The sequence below is a fragment of the Saccoglossus kowalevskii genome, chromosome 1, assembly GCF_978046115.1.
Source record: "Saccoglossus kowalevskii chromosome 1, keSacKowa6.1, whole genome shotgun sequence".
NCBI classification, from domain to species: Eukaryota; Metazoa; Hemichordata; class Enteropneusta; family Harrimaniidae; genus Saccoglossus; species Saccoglossus kowalevskii.
Window position 1 is genome coordinate 17,305,722 of NC_140641.1, and position 25,012 is coordinate 17,330,733.

At 37.3% G+C, this 25,012-nt stretch overlaps 2 protein-coding genes across 3 annotated transcripts; both read left to right on the forward strand.

Annotated features, from left to right (window-relative positions):
• Window positions 1-494: 494 nt before the first annotated feature.
• LOC100368575 (5'-3' exonuclease PLD3-like) lies at window positions 495-10,183 on the forward strand. Of its 2 annotated transcripts, none has more exons than XM_085499713.1 (9): window positions 495-579; window positions 875-1,113; window positions 2,043-2,223; window positions 5,870-6,136; window positions 6,508-6,708; window positions 7,016-7,155; window positions 7,465-7,624; window positions 7,895-7,997; window positions 8,783-10,183. In XM_085499713.1, exons 1-9 carry the CDS (start codon window positions 553-555, stop codon window positions 8,932-8,934), a joined length of 1,470 nt encoding a protein of 489 aa, XP_085355839.1. In that variant the 5' UTR covers window positions 495-552; the 3' UTR covers window positions 8,935-10,183. The 2 variants fall into 2 exon arrangements, with proteins under 2 accessions (XP_085355839.1, XP_077865553.1); XM_078009427.2 differs by having other exon boundaries at window positions 878-1,113.
• A 2,266-nt stretch (window positions 10,184-12,449) lies between these two features.
• Window positions 12,450-24,598, forward strand: LOC102808994 (uncharacterized). Its single transcript, XM_078009421.1, has 3 exons — window positions 12,450-12,666; window positions 17,089-17,181; window positions 18,689-24,598. Exons 1-3 carry the CDS (start codon window positions 12,606-12,608, stop codon window positions 22,498-22,500), a joined length of 3,966 nt encoding a protein of 1,321 aa, XP_077865547.1. The 5' UTR covers window positions 12,450-12,605; the 3' UTR covers window positions 22,501-24,598.
• The last annotated feature ends 414 nt before the right edge of the window (window positions 24,599-25,012 follow it).

The following is a 25,012-nucleotide window of genomic DNA, read 5'->3' on the forward strand; positions in this document are numbered from 1 at the left end:
TCTTCCACAGTTTATTATTAGTTAAGCCACAGTCCCTCTATCCCTCTCCCTCTATAGAGGGACTGTGGTTAAGCCTTACGTTAACTCGCAGAAAATGGTGTTGATACTTTCAGAACTATTTTTCTGGGATTCAACTGGTATTGGCACATGTTATATCTAGTAAAACTCACTTTTTATTTCACCATGCGGCCTACAAATCATATAAGAAGTATATATACATTTCAATTTCATCGGGAATAATTTATTATTTTATCGAATCAATATGTTCGAATACAATATTTACCAATATTTACGAGGTTTGTAAATCCCACATAAATTCTAACATTTGTAAAGATGTATTTCTAAAAGCTATAAATATACTCATTGAGTACCAGTATAATATCGTACGAACCACACGCTGCCCCAGAGAGCCCAGTTTTAATCTGATCCTCATATCCTCATCTCGGTACAGAACTGTTCTATAAATACCACATTGCATACAGAAATGCAGATTTCTGTTCTATCGTCACACCCAGTAGAGCCATTATTACAGTGGTCGCCATAACGGATACGATGGAAAGGGACCAACGATACACTCAGGTAGTTGTGGTTTAATTACACGTCTGGAAAACGTGTGTGTCAGGCGTAAATTAGGACTGTGGCTGCAACTAATACACGCAGATCATTATTATTATTTGTACTATTTAGTTCCCTCTTGATATTCCATATGTGGTCATACAGATTTCAATTCTTTAGTTTTTAATGCACTTCTTTTTACATGTTAATAACAGTGTATGGGGAAATAATATTTTCTGTATTATAATTATACTTTATATTAATTTAAATTTTCAGTTATTATTATTAAATTTATTTTATTATATGTTGTTCTATTCAGCAGTTATCAGATGAACAGCCGTACCAAAGCTCTAATCGCCCGCTGCTGCTTAACAGTGTCGATCTTGACGACAGTAAACCGAACGAAGAGAATGAAGTCAAGACAAAATTAACTCCAACATCTATAGTCGTCTCATCGTTTGTTATTATACTTGTTGTCACAATATTGATTGTTTTCTGCCTTCATGATATCAAGAGATTGGCTCCTCCTGGCAAACCAACATGTGATGACCCGTGCAAGTATGTTTCATTTCATCTAGTCCATAAAAATGACGCGGTATAAAGCTATATCCTTAATATAATGCGTTAAGGGACGACGTCAAAAGATCGATGTCGGATAAAAAACTTAATTCCTTTAGTTTTTTTTCAAACCCCCCTACCCCCCACTGAAACTTAATTGATAAATATTGGTCATGGCGTCAGACTACATTCACCATTAAATACAAATTGATAATCGGACAGTAGTATTGCATAGACGTTGGTTGTCGGGTGGGTGTAAAAAGATTTTACAAATGCACCTCATTTGACGCACAGATTTACACTCGAACCAAACCATTTTTCTGTTTTTTTCCCTTTTCGCTTATTTCTGTCCATGATTGGATAGAAAAAAAACGAACTACAAATACTCCAAGATTTTTTTGACTTCATTAAAAAATAAAATCGTTTTTGTAGGATGGAAACTTTTTGAGGTTAAAACCCCCCACCCCCAAACTAAAGGAAATAAGTTTTTTATCCGACATCGATCTTTTGACGTCGTCCCTAACTACAACTATAACAATCAACTTGATTTGAAATATATCCAGTGTAGCGCCAATTGAGAATTATACATATTTTTATATAATTCACTGCTGTTTGTATATAATTGTGCATTATTATTCACCACTACCCCACTCGCAAGTAAATTCACTTTAACAAAACAAAAACAAATTCAACTAAATTTATTTATATCTGATGGAGGTATAACAACAGTGATGATTCCACAACGGGGTCATATTGAATTCTGAGAAGGGTCCACGTCACGCGGTTTCACCCTCACACAATATCTTGCCGACCCATCTCCTTATTCAATATGGTATTGTGGGGGATTCAATATTATTTAAATAAGTTCATGCATTCATTCAATCAACACGTTATGTTTATTTACTGTACTTTTATATTATTTTAACCAGAATCACAATAGTTGAAAGTATACCAGAAAATCACACCTATGTAGAAGGATCTCCCACGCATTTATCACTATTTCAAGGGTGGAAGAATTTGATAAGCATTTCAGAAGATAGTATAGATATTGCGTCACATTACTTTTCTTTGAGAGGGGTTGATGTGGCACCAGGCCCCTCTGCTTGGCAGGTAAGTTGAACTTATTAAATAAGCAAACATGGCGGCGATGTCAACATATATGTTGACCTCTGACCTCAAATGTTGGTGCCGCATAAACATAAAATCTTTATGCATGCTGGTTACCTGTAATGCACATTTATATTTTTCTTCCCCTCGTGTAATACTCAAGTTGATCAATTTAAAATTTTGAGACAACTAAATAAACGTTTTCAGGAGGGGAAAGGGGGGCTAGCTGGTACCGGTTACAGGAAATAAAAACGGCATTTTACATTTTCACAGAAATAAAATGAAAGTTTCGTTTACAGTAAAAAATAGGTTCTTACACTTTACAGATAAAGCAGATTGTGTACGAATTACGACATTTAATATGGAAAATGCTTTAGACGCTTACAAAAAAATATTATTTTTGTACAAATTACGGACGAATAAAATAGCTGATTACATTTTACACCTTGTCCATGTCTACAAATTTACGTTTTTTTATTTAAATTAATTATTACGAAAATAAAAACAAATGATTACTGCTTACGAAAATACCCCTTGCCGACCCCTTTTCACTATCGCCCGAACAGTTCATTTGTCATCACAACTTATTTACGACACTTCTCAAAAAGCGAGTACTGTCTGTAAAGGCCTAAAAGTGCGCCACGTTGAGAGGCTAAAATGGCAAACCGCCTGAGACTGAAAAAACAGCCTATATCTGTATACACAAATAGGGTGATAGGATTGGATCTAATTGTAAAATGTTTTCGTATTAATTCAAATATTGTTATATGAATAAGTAGACGAATTCTAACACATTAGGGATCATATACCTACCAAACTGTTCAAAACATCATTAGGGGGATAAATAAATAACAACAAGCTAAATTATTCAAAAATGGCGTTTCAATATTCCACATTATATTTAGAAATGTCTCACCTTTCTACTATAAAATTAAGGAGACCAGTACAAGTACATTGTTAACAGACTCAGTTTTAGCAATATTTATGGTAGAAATTACTAGGATGATATTATTCATCAAGTGAATCATAACTGCAAATTTGCGTTAATACGTTTTATATATAAATATAGTACTATCACATAAATAATGCGGATAACTTGACAGGTCAAAGGTCAATCTGTTTTAACGTGACGGTACAATATAAATTGCATAAACTTAAAGCATCATTACTAAATAATAACCAATGTCAGCCTTCTCTCCACTTTAAATAACTGTAAATTTATTTGTAATGATACGGTTGATTAATGACGTCATAAATGATGTGATGCTGTCATGTTTAGATCTGACAGCAAACAGAAAATTACACTTTAAACACGTGATAAAAACGGCATTTTGGGGGGCAACACATCTAAAACAGCAATTAGCATAGGCTAAATAATTCATAATTACATGAATCCGAAAAATTAAATGTTGGCTGCTAAGTAATATCACCCTTGCTGATTTATATTGAGCCAGTGGGTTAATCATGAGAACTCCAGGCGCTCTACCTTGGACGAACATTCTGTCATCGATTTTAGGACCAAATTCTATTATCAATGTGACTGTATATGTATAATATTAGTAAAGTTGTTGTTGTTTTATTTATGGATCTATTGTTATTGAACAAGATGGAGATGGATTTGCTTTTCTCTATTTAGTCAATTTTTATTTACTTTTTCAATAAATTGTTTCTTTAATTGCTGAAGTCACGTGTACCTTGCATACTACTAGTATTTACCGATATGAGAAATGTCGCCATTAATCTACTAGATATAGATTTTATAACACACTGATATACCGATTATAGTAGGGTTTATGCACATATAAAAATAGCATATGAGTACATTTCATAAAAAAGTCCACTTTGAACTATTTTGAGAGTTGAATTTCTGAATTCCCTCGACTCACATTTGAATATATGTGCTTTAATGAATGTCAATCTTACATTCCGGTTATTATTGATGAATACTAATATTTTCGCCCTTTCAGATATTCAAACATCCTGGGTCAGACTTTTATTTTTATTTTTAGTGAATCTTGTACTTATTTTCGTGAAAATATTATTTCAGACACACCATTCTTCTTATCATTCTTCTTATATTGATTCGGTATTTATTATTTTATAGACCTCTTAGATTTGTATTTATACTACAACCCAGATATGCTTACCATATGTGATGTTAATTAATGTTAGCATTAAATAAGTGTATCGCTCAACACAGAAACATTAAGTCCGATAATTGCAAATTCGTATAGCGGCGACACCAAATTGCACGTGTTGAGCACCCCTTAAGCTACTGTTTATTGGCTATCGAGTTGAGGTGTGCTGTATCTAAGCTGTACTATTATGAATAAGAACTAAGTAAACTCAGAGTTCAAACAGTGAAAAATGTCTTGGAAAGTTTGAAAGCTTATATCCAGAAGAGCCACCCGACCTTTCTGCGCGTTCTCCTGCCATACAGGAAAACATTCACCACGATGAGCGAAATTTCAAGTCTGGCTTATAAAAAATACACGTGCGATGGCCTGGTAATATTTTTTAATGGAGTTTTACTAAATAACATTATTGCGTTCTCCCACTACAACAATTAAAATTGGGTAATTTAAATTATTTTTTTAAGTAATCTTGCTTTAATTTTTGTTTTTTCGAAAATTCTGCGGAATTCAATATCCACATTTGATTCATACCATAGAAAATATTACATATCTTTGAGGGTAGAAAGAAATACATGTTAATATTTTAGACACAGCAGCATAAAATCTGGCTGGCGTTGTATTCTGTTTTATGGAGTTTGGGTATCCAATACAAGGTAGACAAGTCATCAATTTGTATTGTGATCAATAAGATTTTCATTTCTCTTAAAAGACAGTCTGTCTTTATAGAAATTTATTTTCCAAATAAACCAAATTGCTATACTAAAGTATACACTAAAGTAACAGAAAATGCGAAATATTGTGAAAACCAAAAGTTGGAGATTCTACAAGGCACGAGCATGACTTTCGAGCAAACATTAAGAAATAAACATGATTTTATTCAACAACTTGTCCCAACTTTTGGCAGACTGTTGATATGTTGTGTAGGGAGATAGTTGTGAAAACAACTTTCTGTTGCAATTTGTGGCAGGTCAGGATTTGTAGCTAAATTGACCGGAAAATGATTGAAAAAAATACTCAAAGATGCGTGGGTAATGGGCGTACAAAATGGTTTAAACGGTCAATCAAAGCAACATTTTGTATTATAAATGTTTATAATTTATAAATGTCGATAAAACAAATTCACGCCTCCATGAAACTTGATGTATATCAGGAACATATATTCATACTTACACACATACATACAAACGACACTTAAAGCCCGACCTGCATGCTGCTTCGCGCAGGCGCAGTTGATTAATAAAATCACATATTAGCCTTTGATGTAGTTTTGCTATTGAAAACAGAATTTCACTTCCATTCTTAAATGAAAATTAATTACGAAGTTTGCAATCTCAATAATCATTATTATACTGTTTTGTCAATTACACATACGTTACCTAACTTATTGGTGATGTCTACTTTTGTGTGAGCAGCCGCTGGTCGAACATGCTTGTGTTTTAGAGCTATTATAGAGTTATATAAGTTGCACCACTGAACACAACAAAAATGAAACTGCTATGTCTTTTAACTTGCAGGGTGAACAGATTTTCACTGATATTTTAGAAGCTGGGACTACAAGGGGCATAAACATACGCATGGTAGAATCGACACCAATAGGAGACAGACAAGCGTTTAAAGATACCGGTGACTTGTCCGATGCCGGTGCGGCGGAAGTAAGACGTTTAGACATGTCTGGATTCATGCAATCCAATACAGGTATCCTACATTCTAAAATGATGTTGGTTGATGGCAAGCATTTTTATATTGGAAGTGCCAACTTAGACTGGAGATCACTGACTCAGGTGCGACTTTTTATATTTCAATCTGCAATTTCAATAATTAGCTGGTGGGGCAATGCGTTATTGCCGCGGCGTAATGGGGAGCGCGTCTTCGTAAGATGATGAGGAGCATCGATTGTTGTGTGTTTATGTTTCTTTTATTTTTAAACATTTTTATTTGTGTCTTAATGTGCCTGTAATTTAAAATACGCACTTACTTGTTTTAATTTTTTGTCAGTCTTTACTTTAAACTGTCCGATTCTTTTAGAAAATATAAATACCTTTTACTGGAGGTACACATGTGAGTATTCTAGAATTTAGTTGAGATAGGGGTGATCGACACATGGAGTCCCATGGTCGAGGTTATAAAACGCCCGTCTAATCCTCAATTGCAGAAAAAAGATCTGGGAGTTATTGTTTACAACTGTAGCTGTTTGGCACAAGATATTGGTAAAATATTTGAGATTTATTGGTATATGAGCTCCCCTGATGCTATTTTACCATTCGAATGGTCAGTGCAATATGATACTCGGTACAATGCCGTGACGCCACTCGAGCTGAAACTTAATAACACAAACGCCAAAGCACTGCTGTCTGTAAGTATACGATTAATACGACTCGGTATAATGACACACAGTATCCATATGGTGCTCGTATGCAGAAAGTTACTAGCATGTCTATAGTTGTTTTTATTGTGGGTGGTATTTGCAGTGTTACTGATTATGTTAATGAGCCGGGGACTTTAAATGTCATGACGTCATACGATTACAGTCTTCCCCATGCTTAATATGTATTCTTGGTCAAATATGAGTGGGAGGGGTCTGAATTGATTTAGAAAATACACACATTGTCAATGGTGATCAAAATATGTCTTCATTCGGTGGGTTTGTATATTAATTGCAGAGTTCTCCTCCTGAGTTAACTCCCGCCGGTCGCAGTACTGGAATGGACGCGGTTTTGGATGTTATCGGGTCCGCCAAAACGTTTGTCAGCATTAGCGTGACAAGCTATCTGCCTGCTTTGAAAAACAAAAATCCACAGAGGTAATATCGTCATATCGCGAGAGGGCGAGAGACGGGCACGAATATGTTACACATTTTGGAAAGACAAAACGTGTTATGTTTGGGGATAATCTTCATATCCCGACTTCGAGCAAACCGTCCATGTCGACTTAGTTTTTTCTAAATTCGTCTAACGTTAGTGAATGATTCTTGCCAGGTCGCTACGGTGTCTCAAGGAGAACCCTGTTTGGTGTTCTGGTAGGGCTTGAATTTTAGTCTGCTCGGTTTAACAACCATTGTACTACAATAATTATTGTGTATTGTATGCCTCGATACGTTCTACTTTTGTAGGTACTGGTCTCTTATTGATGACAAACTGCGGACTGTAGCCTTCAACAAGAACATCCATATCCGTCTTTTAGTTGATGCAGAGAACAACGCGAGCACAGAAGCAACTAAGTTTCTACACTCGTTAGTTGACCTCGATGGAATAAGAGGAAGAATAGAGATCGTGAGTACGCTGTATATTTCAGTCTGGATTATATTAATTATATTACTTAACCCTTTCATCACTAGACTTTCTCGCCTCAATTTTCCTGCACTTTTTTTTTCCTTGTATTCTTTAATATTTCTGGAAATGAACCAACATTTTTGAGCCAAAAGACAATATTTTTCGTTTTTACTCAAAAAATAATCTCCACTCGTTTTAGTTAACGTTAAAGTCTATGTTGACAGAATAAACAAATGTTCACTTATCAAGTTTATCCAATGTTGTTTACAGAAATTATATACAGTTCCATCGTACACTGAAGAACAGCGGAACATACCACGTGCTCGACTTAATCATAACAAATTCATGGTGACAGACAGAGCAGTATATATCGGTGAGTTATCTCTTTTCCGATGTGGTTTTCAGTACCTGTCTCCATTAAAATAAACATGATTGGTTATACATTGTACTAATCCATAGACCTTAGAATATCTATGACTAAACTATCAAGGCGGGAATATTTGTCCTGTCACACATACTAATCTACAGTATGAACAATTCTATATGGTAATGCCGGCTACTGCAATTCGTACAGAGACTAATAGTTAAAGCAGGGGATTCGTCACCTGCGCACGCATCAGATGGCCATAGCGTGTCATTGTTTACAAACAAGCGTCTACCCATGAGCCTTTGCGTTTTTAGCGTGTGTTGTTATCGTCGCTTGGGACTGAATTACCGCGCATGCGCGGGTGACGGCCCTCCCGCTTTAACACTTCAATGGTAACACAACGAGATGCACCGTGGATATTACGAGAAGTGTTGGCTTTACTTTATGCCTCAATCTTTTTTTCTCCAAGATGAACTAAAGTACATGGTCAATTCAGTGTATATTAGCGTTTGATAGGTGTGCTTAGACTTGTGATTTCGACTTGTGAATTTACAATTCGACTTGTGATTTCGACTTGTGATTGATATCTACCTTACGGTTAGGGATTTAATTTGGTATATCTAATATTTATATTTAATACTTATTACGTTGATGTCACGCGAAAAAGAATATTTCTGGAAGTCTAATTAAATTAGATTAATTACAGCATGTAAATAAAATCATAAATACCAATTTCATGACTCCATCATGATATTGTGTTCACACGGACTGACAGACTTTTAAACTTACAGGAAACTCCGACTGGGAAGGCGATTTTTTTATTAATGATAGTGGAATTGGGTTTGTTATCTATGAAAATGGACAACTACAGCAGCAGTTACTTGATGTTTTTGACAGGGATTGGAACTCACAGTACGCAGCTTCGCTGAATGCAACTCACTGAATCTTAAACCATTGCTTCTTATGTACAAACACAGTTGGATTCCAAGTGCTTCGAAAATAAAAATAAAAGCAATTCTAACATTTATTATCCAAATGCACACTAAATAAAGATCCACCAGCATTCGCATGAATTCATCATAGCACTTAATAACGAATGCTGGTGGATCTTTATTTAGTGTGCATTTGGATAATAAATGTTAGAATTGCTTTTTTTTTCCTGCCGTGTTGCATTGGACCATTTTGCTTTTTCACCTTCACAAATTTATTATGTTATGTTAGTTTTCTTCATTTCTAAACTGTTTAGTAATTACCTTCATGTTAGCCCAAGTGACGTGTTTTTGTATACTGAATGTGACACCGTTCTTAGCACGTGACACATATAGTGTAGTTTATTTTTTATAACATATAAATATTATTATATTATTTTCATTTGCGTGCCTTTAAAGGAAGACCCCCTCAGTCAGAAATGTTTTATTATATTGTTTATTGTATGACGTAATCATATTCGCAGTGTTTGCGCGCATGCGCATGATTCTTGAGTATTCTTGGGACAACTCTTATTTAGTTGGCATGCAGGACCATTGGTACACGTTAATTTGCCAGGTTGAGCTTTACGCAAGATTGGACAATTATGTAATCGGTCAGTTCTTATGCTCATATTGGGTAAAGCAGACTTGAGTCCGATATATGGTAGGATGGCGTCCTGCTCCGTTTACATACTACTCCTGAGATGTAAGTTTGTGAAAGAAACAAATGTAAAACGGTCATGTCACGATTATTATATAGATATTTTCACTGTTGTTTTAACGCACAGAATTCTGACTGTCATGCGATTTTTATATACTAGTATCACGGTAGAAATTGGTTCATGTCTTGTCAGGTAAGGTATGTGTAAATGTGGTATCTAGTTTTAATTTGAAGTTATTCAATCGAATTGTTTACTCATATAAAAGAATATTTTGTTGTATGAGCACTCCAGGCACAAGCAAGAAATCAGTGAAACTTATTGAGAAAAAAAATAGATCATTTAATGTTTTAGCATAGATTACGTTGTCTAGGGTTCCCATGGTAACCGAAAAATTGCAACTTATAATTGTTTTGCATATTAGGCGTATTTATTGATTTATATTTAGTAAATCAATTATGTTAAATATTTGATTTCTCTGGTTGGGTTTGTCTTATTCTGTTTAGGTGATTGGTATTGTAATAGCTTAACGTAATTTATTAGAATAAATTTTCATATTAGTTAATTATCTTTGTTTCATCTTTTTTTTTCGAAATTATTAAACAAATGGTGCAACACTCACTTATTCTGACTGGAAGAAGCGGAGTAATCAGAATCGACACGTGGCGTGTAATACAAACTGCGACATGCCCAGTCATGTGGTATCAACCGCTCAACCAACTCACCGCCTTACCTGAAATGATGAATCATGAATCCCATCACTACTGTATTTATGCTAGGATGTCGACAGTCTTTCGTACCTAATATTAATCTGTTATTATTATTAAATATTGTGTCAATGTCTAGAATACACAATTACATTAGGCCCGAGGACTGCCGACAGTCTATATTTATGTCTGCTTCAACGCTACCCAAAAACAAAGAAAATAGAAATACTAGTACCGTAACTAGTATGGGCGCCCTCTGGAGTCAGTTATATAAACTGGATTGTCATAATCAAGGATTTAGATTTGTCGCACGAAGCATCTGTATACCGTGTATAGATATACACAATATACACATATAGGAAGATGTCTGTTGGCACTAGTTACTGCAAATCTAGTCATTGACAACAATGTTTTAGTGCAATGTTTTTGTGGATCATGACAAAATTGAAGGGAAAATCGTACAGGAAAAAACAATGAAAAATAAATGTTATGGAGAATATTCATCATAGAAAAATAACTAAATGAAAGAAAAATATGAGCAGTTTTTCTACCATCGCCTCCATCTTCCAGATTTTCTAAAGGTCAACCTTTGTTCATGTACGTATCACACCTGTATCAGAGTAGGCAACACCTACTTTAGTGACCTCAGTAGAGTGACCGTATATAGCACCCATTCAACTTTTTCAACGGGCACTGTTGGGAACAATCAAACTAAAAAAATGTGGGTTGCTCAATTGGTTGGTTAATGCAGACAACGGATCTAAAAAGTAAACTATTTGCTAAAAAAAAGCATCCCATTTATAACAATTAGCATGAAGAAAAGAGTGGTATAACTTATATTTAGTGATTTTTAATTACCCAGAATTTATTCATTTTTGATTAAATTGTACCTCCGTCGGGCAATATAAGGACTTTAAAAAGTTGGAGGTCACCAGCCTAATTTTCGAGGAAATGGTGGTTGTATTTTTAATTAGTGGATAGTGGCCATTTTGGCAGTATTACAGTGCTTTCATGATCATAGGTTCATGTGGGATAATATGTCATATCTTGAATTGTAGTCCGGTGACTGAACAATTTATATGCAGAATGATCTGGGTTTTAAAAAGTGACAAAATATGCATTTTTCTTTAATCGCTTTTTTATGGAATTGTTCTAAAATAGCGATTGTTGAAAAATATTAGGAATAGGTCATTGTAACACAAAATAATGCTATTTCATGGCTCCATGATTTTACGAAATAAATTAATGAACATTGTCATGCAATTTATAACCGACTTTCTCAAAAAATATGAGGAGGCTTATACTTTTGTGTAGCTGGTCACGAATTCGGCCCCATGATGCTCTCTGTTGCCATAGTAATGTAAAACGACCATCGGGGAATACTAGCTAATCGTGCTTTGACCGTAAACTATATTTCTAGGTGATGTTTATACAGTGTATACTGTGCTATTCTATTTTACGACACTGGTGTCTATGAAACCAACATTCCTAAGTTTATTATTACTCTTCATTTTATTGTTATTCACTATTCATTTTAACTTCCCCGCAGCTCGAAACATGGTACATAAATTCCTAAGTTACCTGAAAATAAAATATGCGTTTCAAACAATCTTCCGAAGTGTAATTTCATAAAATCGGTTACCAACAAACGATTATTTGATAATAATACGAGTCATGTCATGTTGTTCGCGAGTACAAACGTAAACAAGATTCAAACAAGCCTAAACGGTGTATTCGGTTCAGTGTTTGAGTTCAAATATTTCTATAAATGTATGCTTTTAACTCAATTACCAACACATAATTTTCTTTATTGAGCTTGAAAGCAATATGCAGGCAGTGGAATGCTTGTTGTACCCTTTATTCAGACAGGGCCCACAACGATCCGAGAGAAGCGGTCAGAGAGATAAAGTAGCCTTCTCGGAGTAAAGTCAAGAGAGTTTCGATTTACAGATTTTGTCCGTATACCCTATACAATATTCTATACCCCCTCCCATCCCACGTACAGAGTCTAGCAGTCTATTTTATCAACAGTATTATTACAACTACATGTACTACGGTATTCATGCAATGCACGTCGCTTCTCAGTTACGTTCACCTTTGAACCTTGACGTCACTTCCGCACAGTTGAGATACTAATAATAAACGTAAATGTGTTACGGCTGCTGGTGCTATCACTAGCCCGTATCATATATGTTCGACGAGTATGCCTTGCAAGAACTGCTCGCTGCGTCCAAACTGAAAGCGGCTGGCGATGGTGTCGATTAGTGACAGTTGCCGCTCATGCCAGACGTCCACTCACGCTTTCTGCGAAACACGATGGACGACCAACGAGCCACAACCGGTAAGTATACATTTTATTAGTGCGCAACGTCTTATTCCCTATTGTTTATTGCACTTTCATTCGCGCATGCGTGATTTGTGTTTTCGGTCGTCTCGTACGTGACGTGAAAATATTCGAAAGAATATATATATATTGCTATATTACGTTGTAAATAAATCGTACATAAACACCGATAAGTTTGCGTACAAGCACAAAAATCGATAACTAATTATAAATCATTATGATATTACCGCTCATACATGATTTTAATTATGTCGTTTAAAAGCTCGGCGACTCGTACCTGATAACATATTTGACCTGTATACGTAAAACTTGAACGATGGAGGCAATTATTGACGTCATTGTTATTGACATTCAACAAGGTTGAAATTGACTTGCTTTCGGCAATCGACTTGGTTAAAAGTGTGGCCCGTGATTTGCAACATCCGGGCGTTATAAATAATTAATGCCATCATTGACATTAACGTTGACTAACACTGGCATTGACATCATAATGCATATAATTACCATCGTACATGATGAGGGCATTGAACCCTGGGTGATATTTGTATCATCAACAACGTAGCGACCTGAATATTTTTAAAGTCATCATTGACAACCGTGGTAATACTGTTAGCTCCAAAAATTGTACTTGCTGTCTGGAATAGAATAAATGTGTTGTTTTAATTTTTCATTTCCTTCTTAACATTTTCTAACTCGTCTATACACGCACCACTCCGTTACGTGCGTTTTGTTGCATTGTATTATTCTATAATATATTGATTTTATCTCCGTAGTTGATTTGGTTTATGTGTACAATATAAGTTATGTATATAATGTGTGACGTTATCATGGGAGTGGGCTTGATGAGTGTGGAATGTGGTTTGTGCAGTCATCACGTGATAGAGTAAGCGGCGTTAATTTTAGTTCGGACACCATGTTTTCTTGCTCAAGCGGTGTCGTTATATACACTGGTATATACAAATCTTTACAACAACTTTGATTCAGTTTAGTTCCTTATTTATCTCCAAGTCAAGTAACGGTATAAATAAAGCGCTTTTATAAATTTAATATTTTTTTTCCTTCTTACAACAGTGTCTTACATTTTTTTTAGTGATATGTGTGTGGGGGGGGGGGGTTAGAAATAAACCATTTCATTTACGTCAATTGAACAACAATGCTGTAACTTGGCAACACCGTAAGGAAAGTCAGCATTTCGCAACGATAAACCCTACTACTTGTAACAAAGTCGCCGGTGATTTGTTTTCAATATTGCTAAAAATGCGAACTGGTACAATGCGTTAGTCTCGTGAGATAAACTGAAAGTTAGAATACATTATACTGTCATCACTCAATACTTCCGGGATTAGGACTTCTGAAATTGTAATTTTGGTAGATGTGCCCGTATTAATCATAATCGTACGTATTTAGCCAAAGACATCTTTTCTATTGCCTTTGATTTAGCCTACATACAAATATAATTAATAGAATGTGCCGAACATCAAGTACCTGAATCACACCTTAGTGTGTACGAAATATTGTCGGCAGATTGGATAAACAGAGGCCGTTTGTTACTATCCATAGTTATTGTTTTAGGCTTTTAGCCAGCTTATGAGTGATTGTCCGTCGGCGTCCGTCGTCGTCTGTCGTTCGTCGTCGTCTGTCGTCCGTCGCCGTCTGTCGTTCGTCGTCGTCCGTCGTCCGTGTCAATGTTTTACTCTTTCGACTTCTTCTTGAAAACTACAATCCTGAATGCTTTGATACTTGGTGTATATATGTATATATACCTTGGGTAGACCTCCTTTAGATTTGTTCATTTCGTGATGATTTTAGTGAATATCTTTGTAATTTTTGGTAAAAAGTGATATTTTCGACTTCTTTTAAAAAAACGCAAGTCCAATTGCTTTGATATTAAATGTATTGGTACTACATTTGGACCTCTCTCAGATTTGTTCATTTTGTGGTGATATCTTCAATTATCTAATTTTGATGAATATTTTTGTTATTTTTGGTGAAAAATGATATTTTTGAATTCTTGTTTGATTGCTTTGATACTATACATATTGTTCATTTTGTAATGATATCTTCTGTTCTTTAATTGCAGTGTGCATTGCTAACAGCGGAGCTATCTTAACCGACAGGCTGCTTGTTCGACTTTTTACATTCAATTGATCAAAAATCGGTGAAAATAAATTCCATACAAAACACCAAAAAGCCTTTTCAATGAAAATTAATTCCAGCTAAAATGAGCTACAGTTGAGCATCTGCTATTTTTTTTTATTTCGATAAAGTTTTTGGACAGACTCATTTTTATTTTCTGGCCTAAAACCCTGGTTACCATTTTACAAATGTTGTTCTCGTAGACAATAATAAATAAATTAAGAATAAAAATATTACTAACGCAGATGAAACATTGGCATTCATTTAATGGCGTCCTCTCAAAATTCTCTTATATTGACCGCTATTTATCACGAATTCTGTTCGTGTAACTAGAGCGATATGCGTGATTTTCTGCAATGATGGAACTCCGCCATTGCGTGATTGCATGCAAGTAATATAGTTTTTCAGTTTGAGGTGATCTAGTATTCGCTAAACCATCTGACTGTTGTTGCTTCAATTCTAATAATAGAATATAGATATCTGGCTGGATGCCCGGGGTCATTCGGTCTAGAGTCGGGATGTTGACCGAAATAATATTCATTGGAATCTCTCTGAAGTCGTTACCGTTGCAATTATCGTCTGCTGGAGGCAGTGTTTTCGTACATGTTAATAACGGTGTCCCGTTGTGTGACTATGTCATCCAATTCGGTCACGATATAGTGATGTTCAGTATAAATTGTCAGCTTATTGGAGTTATTGATTGGTGGTAAAGATTACATCGCTACAGCACACACACGAACATTTTAAAAAAAATATCAAATTTACATTTAAACATTAATCTGTTTATTTTAATCTTAACCGATGTGAATTGAGGCATGATTATGGAGTGCGCCACCTACCGATTGAATTTTGTCTCGATGTCAAAGTTTTCTCACCTGCGCATGATCCGTGGCATGTGTCGGTTGAAATGCGAGGTAATTTACGCTTTGTCATTAGCACAAATATAGACAGTAATGTATGGGTCCCGGCAGACGGTAAAGCACGTGATACGACTACCAATAACTCAGCAACGTAATTTGCATAATAGATTTCAATGTAATAAAAACGCGTTATTTTAAATTTGACACAAATAGACGCCTTTTTGGTAGATATCGGTGCCGGGAAATGGCGGGTTCGGTCCATGATATTTGTATTTGAGAGAGTGTACTGACACCGTGCAATTAATGTAAGTACAAATGTAGATTCAGTTTGCTTTGGGTGTTTCAGAAACCCTGGAACAGTATTATAACGATTAACTGGTTTCTATGAACGCATTGTCGCACATCGTGAATGGTTAAAAAAAACATACGATAACGCTGGTATCACTCAAACTCGATTAAACGCCATTCAATCGCTATTATTTCCATCTTCGTGGATTTATTGTGATTAGTGGTGTCGATGTGAGAAACTGATACGCGGATGTGCAGTTTGAACATCGTCCGTCGTCAGTGACGTTGCATAATTATTAGAACAGAGTATCTCCTACCTAAAAGGGGGTGTCTATATTTTACCCACGTGAACACTTGCAAATTACCAAGCAACGAGTTGTCTACTACTTAGAATGGAATTCGGGTTCAGTTAAAATAATACGATTTCATGTTTGCCTTGTTCGAATCCGTAGTGGGGGGGGGGCAATGTCACGTGATTGTATTTACATTCACACGATCATGTCGTTACCTGTCGACCAATTTGAATTCGGTTAGAGTCGTGTACAAATATTGATTCCAACATTTCTGGTGATTTATTATATTCACGCAACGGGAAAGAAATTAATATTGACACAACATAAATATTATTCTATATATAACCGTCGGTATTCAGTTGTACCATCTATTGCACTGCCGAGGGACTGCGACTCACTCCCAAATGACGTTAGTTTTTAGTTCGTTCAATGAGGCAAAAACCATTTTGTATATTTTTATTTATTTATTCTATAAAATGGTCCAAAACCCCATTGCATGTAGGTTTAATCAATATTTTCGTTAAAAAAATATAATAAAAAAAAAACACAAAAAAATGAAAAAAAAAATATGCGGGTTTGTTTTGTGAGAGGTAGCAATTGCTGGACTGGTAAACGCTAGATATACTATGTGTACGGCTATTGTTCAACGTCCAAGCCATCAAGGGTCGTACAAAGGAGAACTGTTTTGTAGCGATCTACTGGTGTCTGGGGTCTTTCACACTACATCGAACTATACTCCACAGTTTACAATGAATAGGGTGGTTGGCGCGTGGGATGACGTAAAGAAAAATATGAATATGTATGTTCTTTCACCCACCTCCGTCTTTTGTCCATATTTGCAGATTCAATTGGTACCGTCGCCATTTGGGGACTTGGTTTCGCGCCGATACTGACAATATATTATGCCTTGAGAGGCGAGATTTTTCCACGAGCAGGTACGTTGTGATTGTACTTTTTTGTGTTGGGTTTCACTCGGTCCTTACACAAAGTGTGGGTTACACTTTCAGGGCCCTACTCAGTTACACTGCGCGGTTCAGGCGTGACAGGCGTCATACAATTCTACAACGGTCATCACGAATGAAAGGGAATGACACTATTCTTCAAGTTAGTACTGGCCACGTTGTCGATCAACAAACACACGAGAATTCTAACGGACTTTTGTTATTATTCTTGTATGTTTGCTATAGATCACCCGCGTAATTCATCTGCATATGGAAAACAGTGCAGTATGTTTTGATTTCATAATTATCGTTTATTTATTCCTGAATATTCGACGCACTTGTACGAATAGTATCGATTTTTGAGGAAAATGGTGTCAGGTTTTTCTTCTCCAAAACTGGCAAAATGTGTGGTATATATAAAATATAATGTCAAAATAACTAAATTTAAAGGTACTCCAAAACCCAGAACAAATGGTTTTGTCTGGGGCGTCACGTGTTACAGACTATAACACAACTGTCAACGTATGATGTTGTCATATTCCCGGACATCATTTCAATACATAACTCATTATTTTAAATTTTATCGAAAATTCCATATTTATACGAATAAAAAATGTCATACTTATTTTTTTGGGGGATGACGTTTTATCTCAGTACTAGTGCGGGTACTCTGTTTAAATTTGGAAGATCGCATCCCTCGAATAATCCGAACCGATCCAGGTACTTGGAATAATCTGCTGCTTTGAATATATAATGAGTGTAAATAACAGATGTTGTACGACAGGATGTTCACTCTGTCATGTCATGTCAACGAAATGTTTGAACGTCCATGAAAGCAATGAGCGAACGTGTTCGTTCCGCGATATGTACCTTTCCTAAAATGTCGCGCCCTCTATCGACGAAGCGCTTTTGCGCACACCTATCACGTCACGGAAGCGTTTATCGCTAGAGGGCGCAATTTCACACTGGGCACTTAGTTTTATTTATTGTTTGCATAATGACATCATGCAGATTTATTATTTCATGTGAGTGTATGTTTCTAACTATTTATGGTTCACCTAAAGAATCATGCAAGCTACATGTGTGGTACTAGTATTGATAACACCTTGATTGTTGTTTATTATAAAGTAATACAAATTAAGGAGTACGTGTTCTGAAAAGGTGATGTTTTCCACACAATAAATACATGAAAAACTTCATATAAATAGTGTAATGTCAAACTTCTTACTGATAATAAAACATTAATTAGAAAAAGAGAAAGAAAGATACATTTCATCTCTAATGAAAATATGTGACTAATTATTTAGTTAGTTATGTATTATTAATTAATTAGGTGAGTGAGTGAAACAGTTACACATATATCATGTAATTAATTAAAATTAATTTTTATTCATTGATACATACATTTTTACGATTCTGTGAAATTGTTTTTTTAAATATAGAAAATAATGCAGGTTTGAACATAATCCGTTTACTTATTCCGTTTTCGATTCTTTTTCAGCCAATCAGCGAAAAGATAAATCAGGAGGACTGCCGTTCCAGGGAACGTCCAACACCCCCTTCGTTAAAAACAATCTCCGTGGCGTTTACACTGAATGCTTCCAGTGGCTGAAAGGGTACAATATCAACTCATCTTCCTTGGGTATTTCTTCGCGAACGAGTAATAACGCGTCGATTGCCTTACCTTCATTAATAGTCACAGATCATACGTTTGGTGTGGATGCAGTGAGCAGCTGCGATAACATGAACACCGATACCGAGGCTCTCTTGCCAACTTGTGTTGACGTTCCAGGGATGTTGACATCGGCAACGAGTAGTTCCGTCGTTGTTGATGAACTGGGTGACGAAACTAAAGGCCTACCATCGGACGTCGATCCCGCTAACACAAGTCGCCGAATGCGAAACAGAAGCTTTCTGCGTAAGCATTCAAATCTCACCATGAGTACCGATGAAGGAATCGACATGGACAGCGAACATGATATCTTCAGCTCCAAAGACAGTGGACCTGACGATTCGCCTACCGAACCTTCAAGTTCAGGTAGTGGTGGTTTTCCGCTTCCAAATGACGATGGTGAAGACATTACACATCAATTAGAGAGTCTTCTAAGTCGAAATAAAGAAGAATTCGCGACTCTGTTTCAGGGCAGAAATTGCGATGCGGGGGATATGCCTGGCACTCCCGGCAGCGGAGACTATCTGGATGTTCCCGGCGACGGAACTACCCTTTCTCAATCTAGTCTCAGCTATGAGGATGAGCTGGAATACGAAGACGAGATGGAATTATTTAAATCAAAAGACTATGAGTTAGAGGATGAATTACAACGCATATCACTCAATGATCGAGGTAATGCTGGACAACAAGACATCGTTCCTGGCACAAATGAAGAATTCGAACCATATAACGAATGGTCAGAATTTTTGCACATTGTGACTGTGAGCGGAGAACGCCGCGATGGTGACACGGTGGATGGCGGGCTGGGGAAACCCACAGAAAGAACGGGATTTACCCAGAATCGGCTTCATGAACAGAACGAGGGTGATGATGATAGCTTTGCTGTTGAGTTGAAGGATGAAACGACAAATGAAAAGACTCTATTACTAAAAGAACAATCGGAGACTGTGGAAACTCGTTTATTCGCTGCTATCGAGGGCGGGGACATCGATGAAGCTCGGAAATTGATAAGAGAGGCGAAACTGTTATTTTATATTGATGGCATGACTGTTTTACACCAGGTAGCCATGTACAACATGGCCGGCGTCGTACCGGCACTTTTTTATTTCAGCGATTTCTCCCAATTGATGGATGTAGCTGTGCGTAACCCCGCAAGTCGTTTCCATGGTTACTCTGCCATCCGCATCGCCGAGAATATGTCGCATAATAAAGTCATTGAGTCGATCAATCAATATATCGAAGTGGAGCAAAGTCTGACCGATCTTCACCGTGCAGTCAGAGGTGGACACATGAATATGATTAAAAAACTGTGCAAAGCAGGAGCGTTGGTGAATGCTAGGGCCAAGAAACACATCACCCCCTTGTATTTAGCATGTACGATCGGACGGTTAGACATCATAAAATTATTAGCTGGGTTCGGCGGAAATCTTAGAGGAAAAACCGAGCAAGGTGATTCTTTACTTCACCGAGCAGCTCAGCTGGGCTTTGTGGGCATAGCTGAGTTTCTGCTGACTAGAAGGTATGACTACGTGGATATCGACTGCCAAAACGTTAATAACGAAACAGCCCTGCACAAAGCTACGCTACAGGGCAATTCGGAAATGGTCGAGTACCTTCTCCAACGTGGGGCATCGCCTAATATCAAAGACGACTGCGTGTACACCCCTTTACACATTGTTGCTTGCGGCGGAGACGCGGATGTGGCGCAACATTTACTCCGCTATGGCGCTATCGTCGACGCATGCGACGCTGATAACTGGACCCCACTGCACTGCGCCTGCAAGTACGGCAATTTAGAAATTGAGGAGTTGCTGCTGCAAAAGAAAGCGTCGGTATTTGCGGAAACCAAAGGGCTTAACAATACTCCATTACATATTGCAGTTGAAAATGGTAATTGTAAAATAGCAGAGAACTTAATCGAGACTGGCGCTAACGTGGAAGCCCGTAACTTGTACGGCCATACTCCACTACATATATCCGCTATTATGGACAATCTAAATATGGCGGAGCTTTTGGTCGCAAATGGTGCAGATGTTGATTCTATGGATCCAGGCCAGACGAAGATCAAATCTAAGCCTCGGAGATTATACCCAATGGGAAATGTTGTCGTCCAGATAGAAAGTGTGCAGAAAATTGCGGAAATTTATTACTCAGCAACGCCGCTCCATTTTGCATCTAAACATGGCGGTATGTCAGTTGTATTGTTTTTGATTGAGAAGGCAGCCGATGTTGACGCCAAAGACCAACATGGAAAAACTCCCCTGCACTACGCCGCGGAAAGTGGACAGCTGAATGTGGTCGAGACACTGATTGACCACGCGGCGACTATCGATGCAACAGACAATAGGTGTGGAACTCCGCTGCATTATGCGTCGGTGAACGGACATGTTGCGATCGTCGAATTGCTGCTGTCTGTCGGCGCAAGCGTACAGGCCACGACAGAGAGGCGGCACACTGCGCTGCACTGCGCGGCTAATAAGGGACATGTCTCGATAGTGGAAAAATTAGTACAGAAAGGTGCTGGGGCAACAGATGTGGATGTGTACAACTGGACACCGCTACACTGGGCCGCTGCGAAAGAACAACAGCGAACTTTAGAAATGTTGATCGAGAAAGGCGCCAATGTCAACGGTGGTACAGCGGGGATGACACCTTTGCACATCGCTTGTGCACACGGCTATCTACCAACGGTCGAACAACTGATCGCTAGTGGGTCCAACGTCAATGCAAAAGACAAAGACGGTTGGAGTGCTTTACATCACGCTGCGAACGAGGGAAATCTGGCTTTAGTAAAATTTTTGATCAGAAAGGGTGCGTTGGTCGGAGAAATTGACAACGACGGGAAAACACCTTTGCACTGTGCATGCATGAATGGCAGTGAATACGTTGTGGATTACCTGCTGACCAGAGGGGTAGACGTTAATTCTCTGGACAGATTTAGGCGTTCTCCGTTACACGTAGCTGCTGGCGAGGGGCAAACAGATGTGATACAGCTCTTGATTAATGACGGGGCAGATGTAAACGCGTTTGACGATGAAGATTTGACCCCGCTTCATGAAGCAGCAAAGTATGGAAAAACAGGAGCAGTTGATATTTTGATCATTAGTGGCGCTGTTATCCACGCTCCTGATGCCGATAACTGGACGGCACTTCACTATGCCGCGTACAACGGACATACCGATGTTATTACAGCTCTCGTGAAACACGGGGCAAACGTTGAGTCGATTACGAGCTATCGCGCGACCGCTCTTCATCTCGCTGCCATGCGATCCCACCCATCAGCTGTGGAGTGTCTGATGGCTAACCGCGCTATAGTCGACCAGAAAAACCAAGCTTGTAGCACACCACTCATATTAGCCACGAGAGCTGGCAGCTCCGCGATCGTGCGCAAACTTATCAAGAATGGCGCTTCGGTGAACGCGAGAGATTCGAAAAAACGGACGTCACTTCACTACGCCGCCGAAAAGGGTCACGAAGTAATAGTCAATATACTATTGAACCACGAAGCTGACGCCTCTATCCGAGATAGCAACTGTGAGACTGCTTTGAATCTGTCCATGAAATACGACAGAAAAGACATATCTGGTTTACTCGCTGACGCATCGTATCGATCGTCGATATGTGCGTGTAGCGTACAATAACAGTTCGTACAGACCGTATTCAGAAATTAACAGTATGCGTTATCGTGGCGTAACGATTCGAGCATGCACAGTCAAATCATTACGAGTTTGTTTTTAAGGAAGTTTTAGATTTTAACTTAAATTGGTTTTAATTGAAATATGTGATTGATGCAAGTCCTCTGGTCTTTTAAAAAAACGACACTAAATTCAAATAAAGCAGCATTATGCTGCACACTGAGTTCAATACATGTAATTGCAATGGATCAAATGACCGAATGATTGCTTAAAGGGTGGTGTGCAGCGCGTGTTCGAATTTCATTTTACACGCGCTGTGTACATCGCTATACAGTCCCATATCGAACACGACGCGGCGCGACGACCGTCGCCCTTTAACCATTTCACAATTTGCACGTGTGAGCTCGTCTTTAAAGGCAGACGACTTGATTTAATTCTGTACTACATTTTTAATACCACAGTTAACTACCAAAATTAACTACTTTGTCTACCAACAAATCTTGTAATATCTACTAAGGTAGTACATATTCAAATTTTAAGTAAATAATTGCCAGACCTTTTAGTATGATTGCATAGTGTAATGTCACATAGCGATCTTACAAATATGGTTAATTTAATTCGGGGAAGTAATTCTATCTAAACATGGTTGCAGATACTAGTATTGTGAAAAAGCAGAAGAATAAATTTTCATTCCTGTTGGGAACCTATTTAATTCACTTTTTTATAAACATTACGTATGTATCTGTCGAGCTGTGCGTTTCAGAGCAGAACCTATGACGACATCGCATCGCATATATATGCTTTACGGCAACAGCGCACGAATTTCACTAAAAGTACACAATTGTATAAATCAAAACAAGTTTAGTTTTGGATTTTAGATTTCTGGAACTACCGTGCGTATTTTATTGAATGTTTTTATTATGGGCAGTGCAATTAACTACCGTTAAAGTAATAATTTTCACTGGGATTGTTCACTATTATTATTTTGAGCATATATTCACTGTGATTTAATTTAATGCATTTACTGGGGGAAATATTGTTTTCAGTGGTCATCTTCACGTCAATTTAATTTTGAGATTTTATTCTTGTGAACATTAGAATTAATGCATTTACAGTAGTCACAAGAGGCTCGTATTTACAAAGAAAAATTGTAATTTGCTGGGAATTTGAGGATAACAAGTTTAGTTTCAATTTTATGTCAAATTGTTGATTTTAAATAGCGTGATGTTTTCGTTATTCGCACAATCTAGTATGAGAAAGGCAATTATAGCATTTTAACCAAATTGATAAATGTCAATGTATTATGCGTGCAAGCTCCCGACCGTTGTTCATTTGTTTGTCATGTGAGATCAGGTACGTAATGGTCAATTTTGTACCATGGCACAGAGTTGACACCCCGAGTCGGAGCTCTCTGCCAGTTTGTTTCAAATAAATGACCTGAATAGCTTCGTTGATCTGTTCAGACCAGGGCACATGCATCTCATGCAGCATGGTTTTAAATCTGATGTAATATAGTTTAAAATAACATGAAATATATAATTTATAATGTCGGAATGAATGGCACAGCATTTTAATAAATAGCCCAGTGCTAAAACATGATAAGAATACTATGTTTTCGTTTTAAAAACGCCGCTAGTTGGCGCTTTTTCGTCACTCGTTGTATTAACATTTACAAGCGTATGTTTTAATGAGCACTTTTTGATAGGATGTTTTTGGTTTCTCGGTGCGAACTTAGAACACGCCGTCAAATACCGGAGTTTTAATCTTTAGTGTGTTAGGTCTTGTATGTAACTTACAGTCTGATATCTGCCGACAGAGGGCGTAATATTGACTGGCTAGAACTGCTATTTATTTGACGAGTGTAATTATTAGCATTAAATGTGATTCGAATAGGATGGATTGTGTTACTATTGTTTTATAATGCACGAATACACACTGCCTATACTGATACAATACAACTACGCCCCCTAGTGACGGAAAACTTAGGTGACGTCAGCGTAACGTATCTGTGTACAAATGGGCAATTGTGTTCGGCTGGTGTTGTATTACGTCATTTAGAATGTAGCAAATTTCTAAACAATAAATGATGTTCTTTTCTCTCTAATCTGTTACAAAGCGCGGTATCGCTAGAGGGCGCAACTTATGGGACAACTTACTACTCGTTGTATTGAGTGTAAGGCCAGACTTTTTTATTCCTTGTTTTTCGAGTTTTTATAAGGCATTTTTTTTGAGGAGGGCGACTTGGATTTAGTATGCGGCGGGCGGTAAAAAAATGAAGATAAAAATTAAATTTTTTTAGAAATTTTTTGCGCTTTCAAGTCGGCGGGCGCGAGAAATTATGCTGAAATAACATTTTATCTTTATTTCATTTTCGGCTCCTGTTGATTCGGCGGGTTCGCGAAACAAGGGATATTAAAAGTCTGGCCTAAACTAGGTTTACAACTTTCTGAGATTTAATGAAAACAAAATAACGAAGGGTGATTATTCAGAATTGTTCGTGTCGTCACAGCCATGACCT

What these genes read in the sequence shown, in the direction of transcription:
- LOC100368575 (XM_085499713.1), top strand. Translation starts at nt 553, where the DNA reads ATGGAAAGGGACCAACGATACACTCAG. An exon ending in ACTGGAGATCACTGACTCAG is followed by an intron (nt 6,137 to 6,507) that starts GTGCGACTTTTT and finishes CCTCAATTGCAG; the next exon opens with AAAAAAGATCTGGGAGTTAT. An exon ending in TAAGAGGAAGAATAGAGATC is followed by an intron (nt 7,625 to 7,894) that starts GTGAGTACGCTG and finishes TGTTGTTTACAG; the next exon opens with AAATTATATACAGTTCCATC.
- LOC102808994 (XM_078009421.1), top strand. Translation starts at nt 12,606, where the DNA reads ATGCCAGACGTCCACTCACGCTTTCTGCGAAACACGATGGACGACCAA. An exon ending in CGACCAACGAGCCACAACCG is followed by an intron (nt 12,667 to 17,088) that starts GTAAGTATACAT and finishes CCATATTTGCAG; the next exon opens with ATTCAATTGGTACCGTCGCC. An exon ending in CGAGATTTTTCCACGAGCAG is followed by an intron (nt 17,182 to 18,688) that starts GTACGTTGTGAT and finishes ATTCTTTTTCAG; the next exon opens with CCAATCAGCGAAAAGATAAA.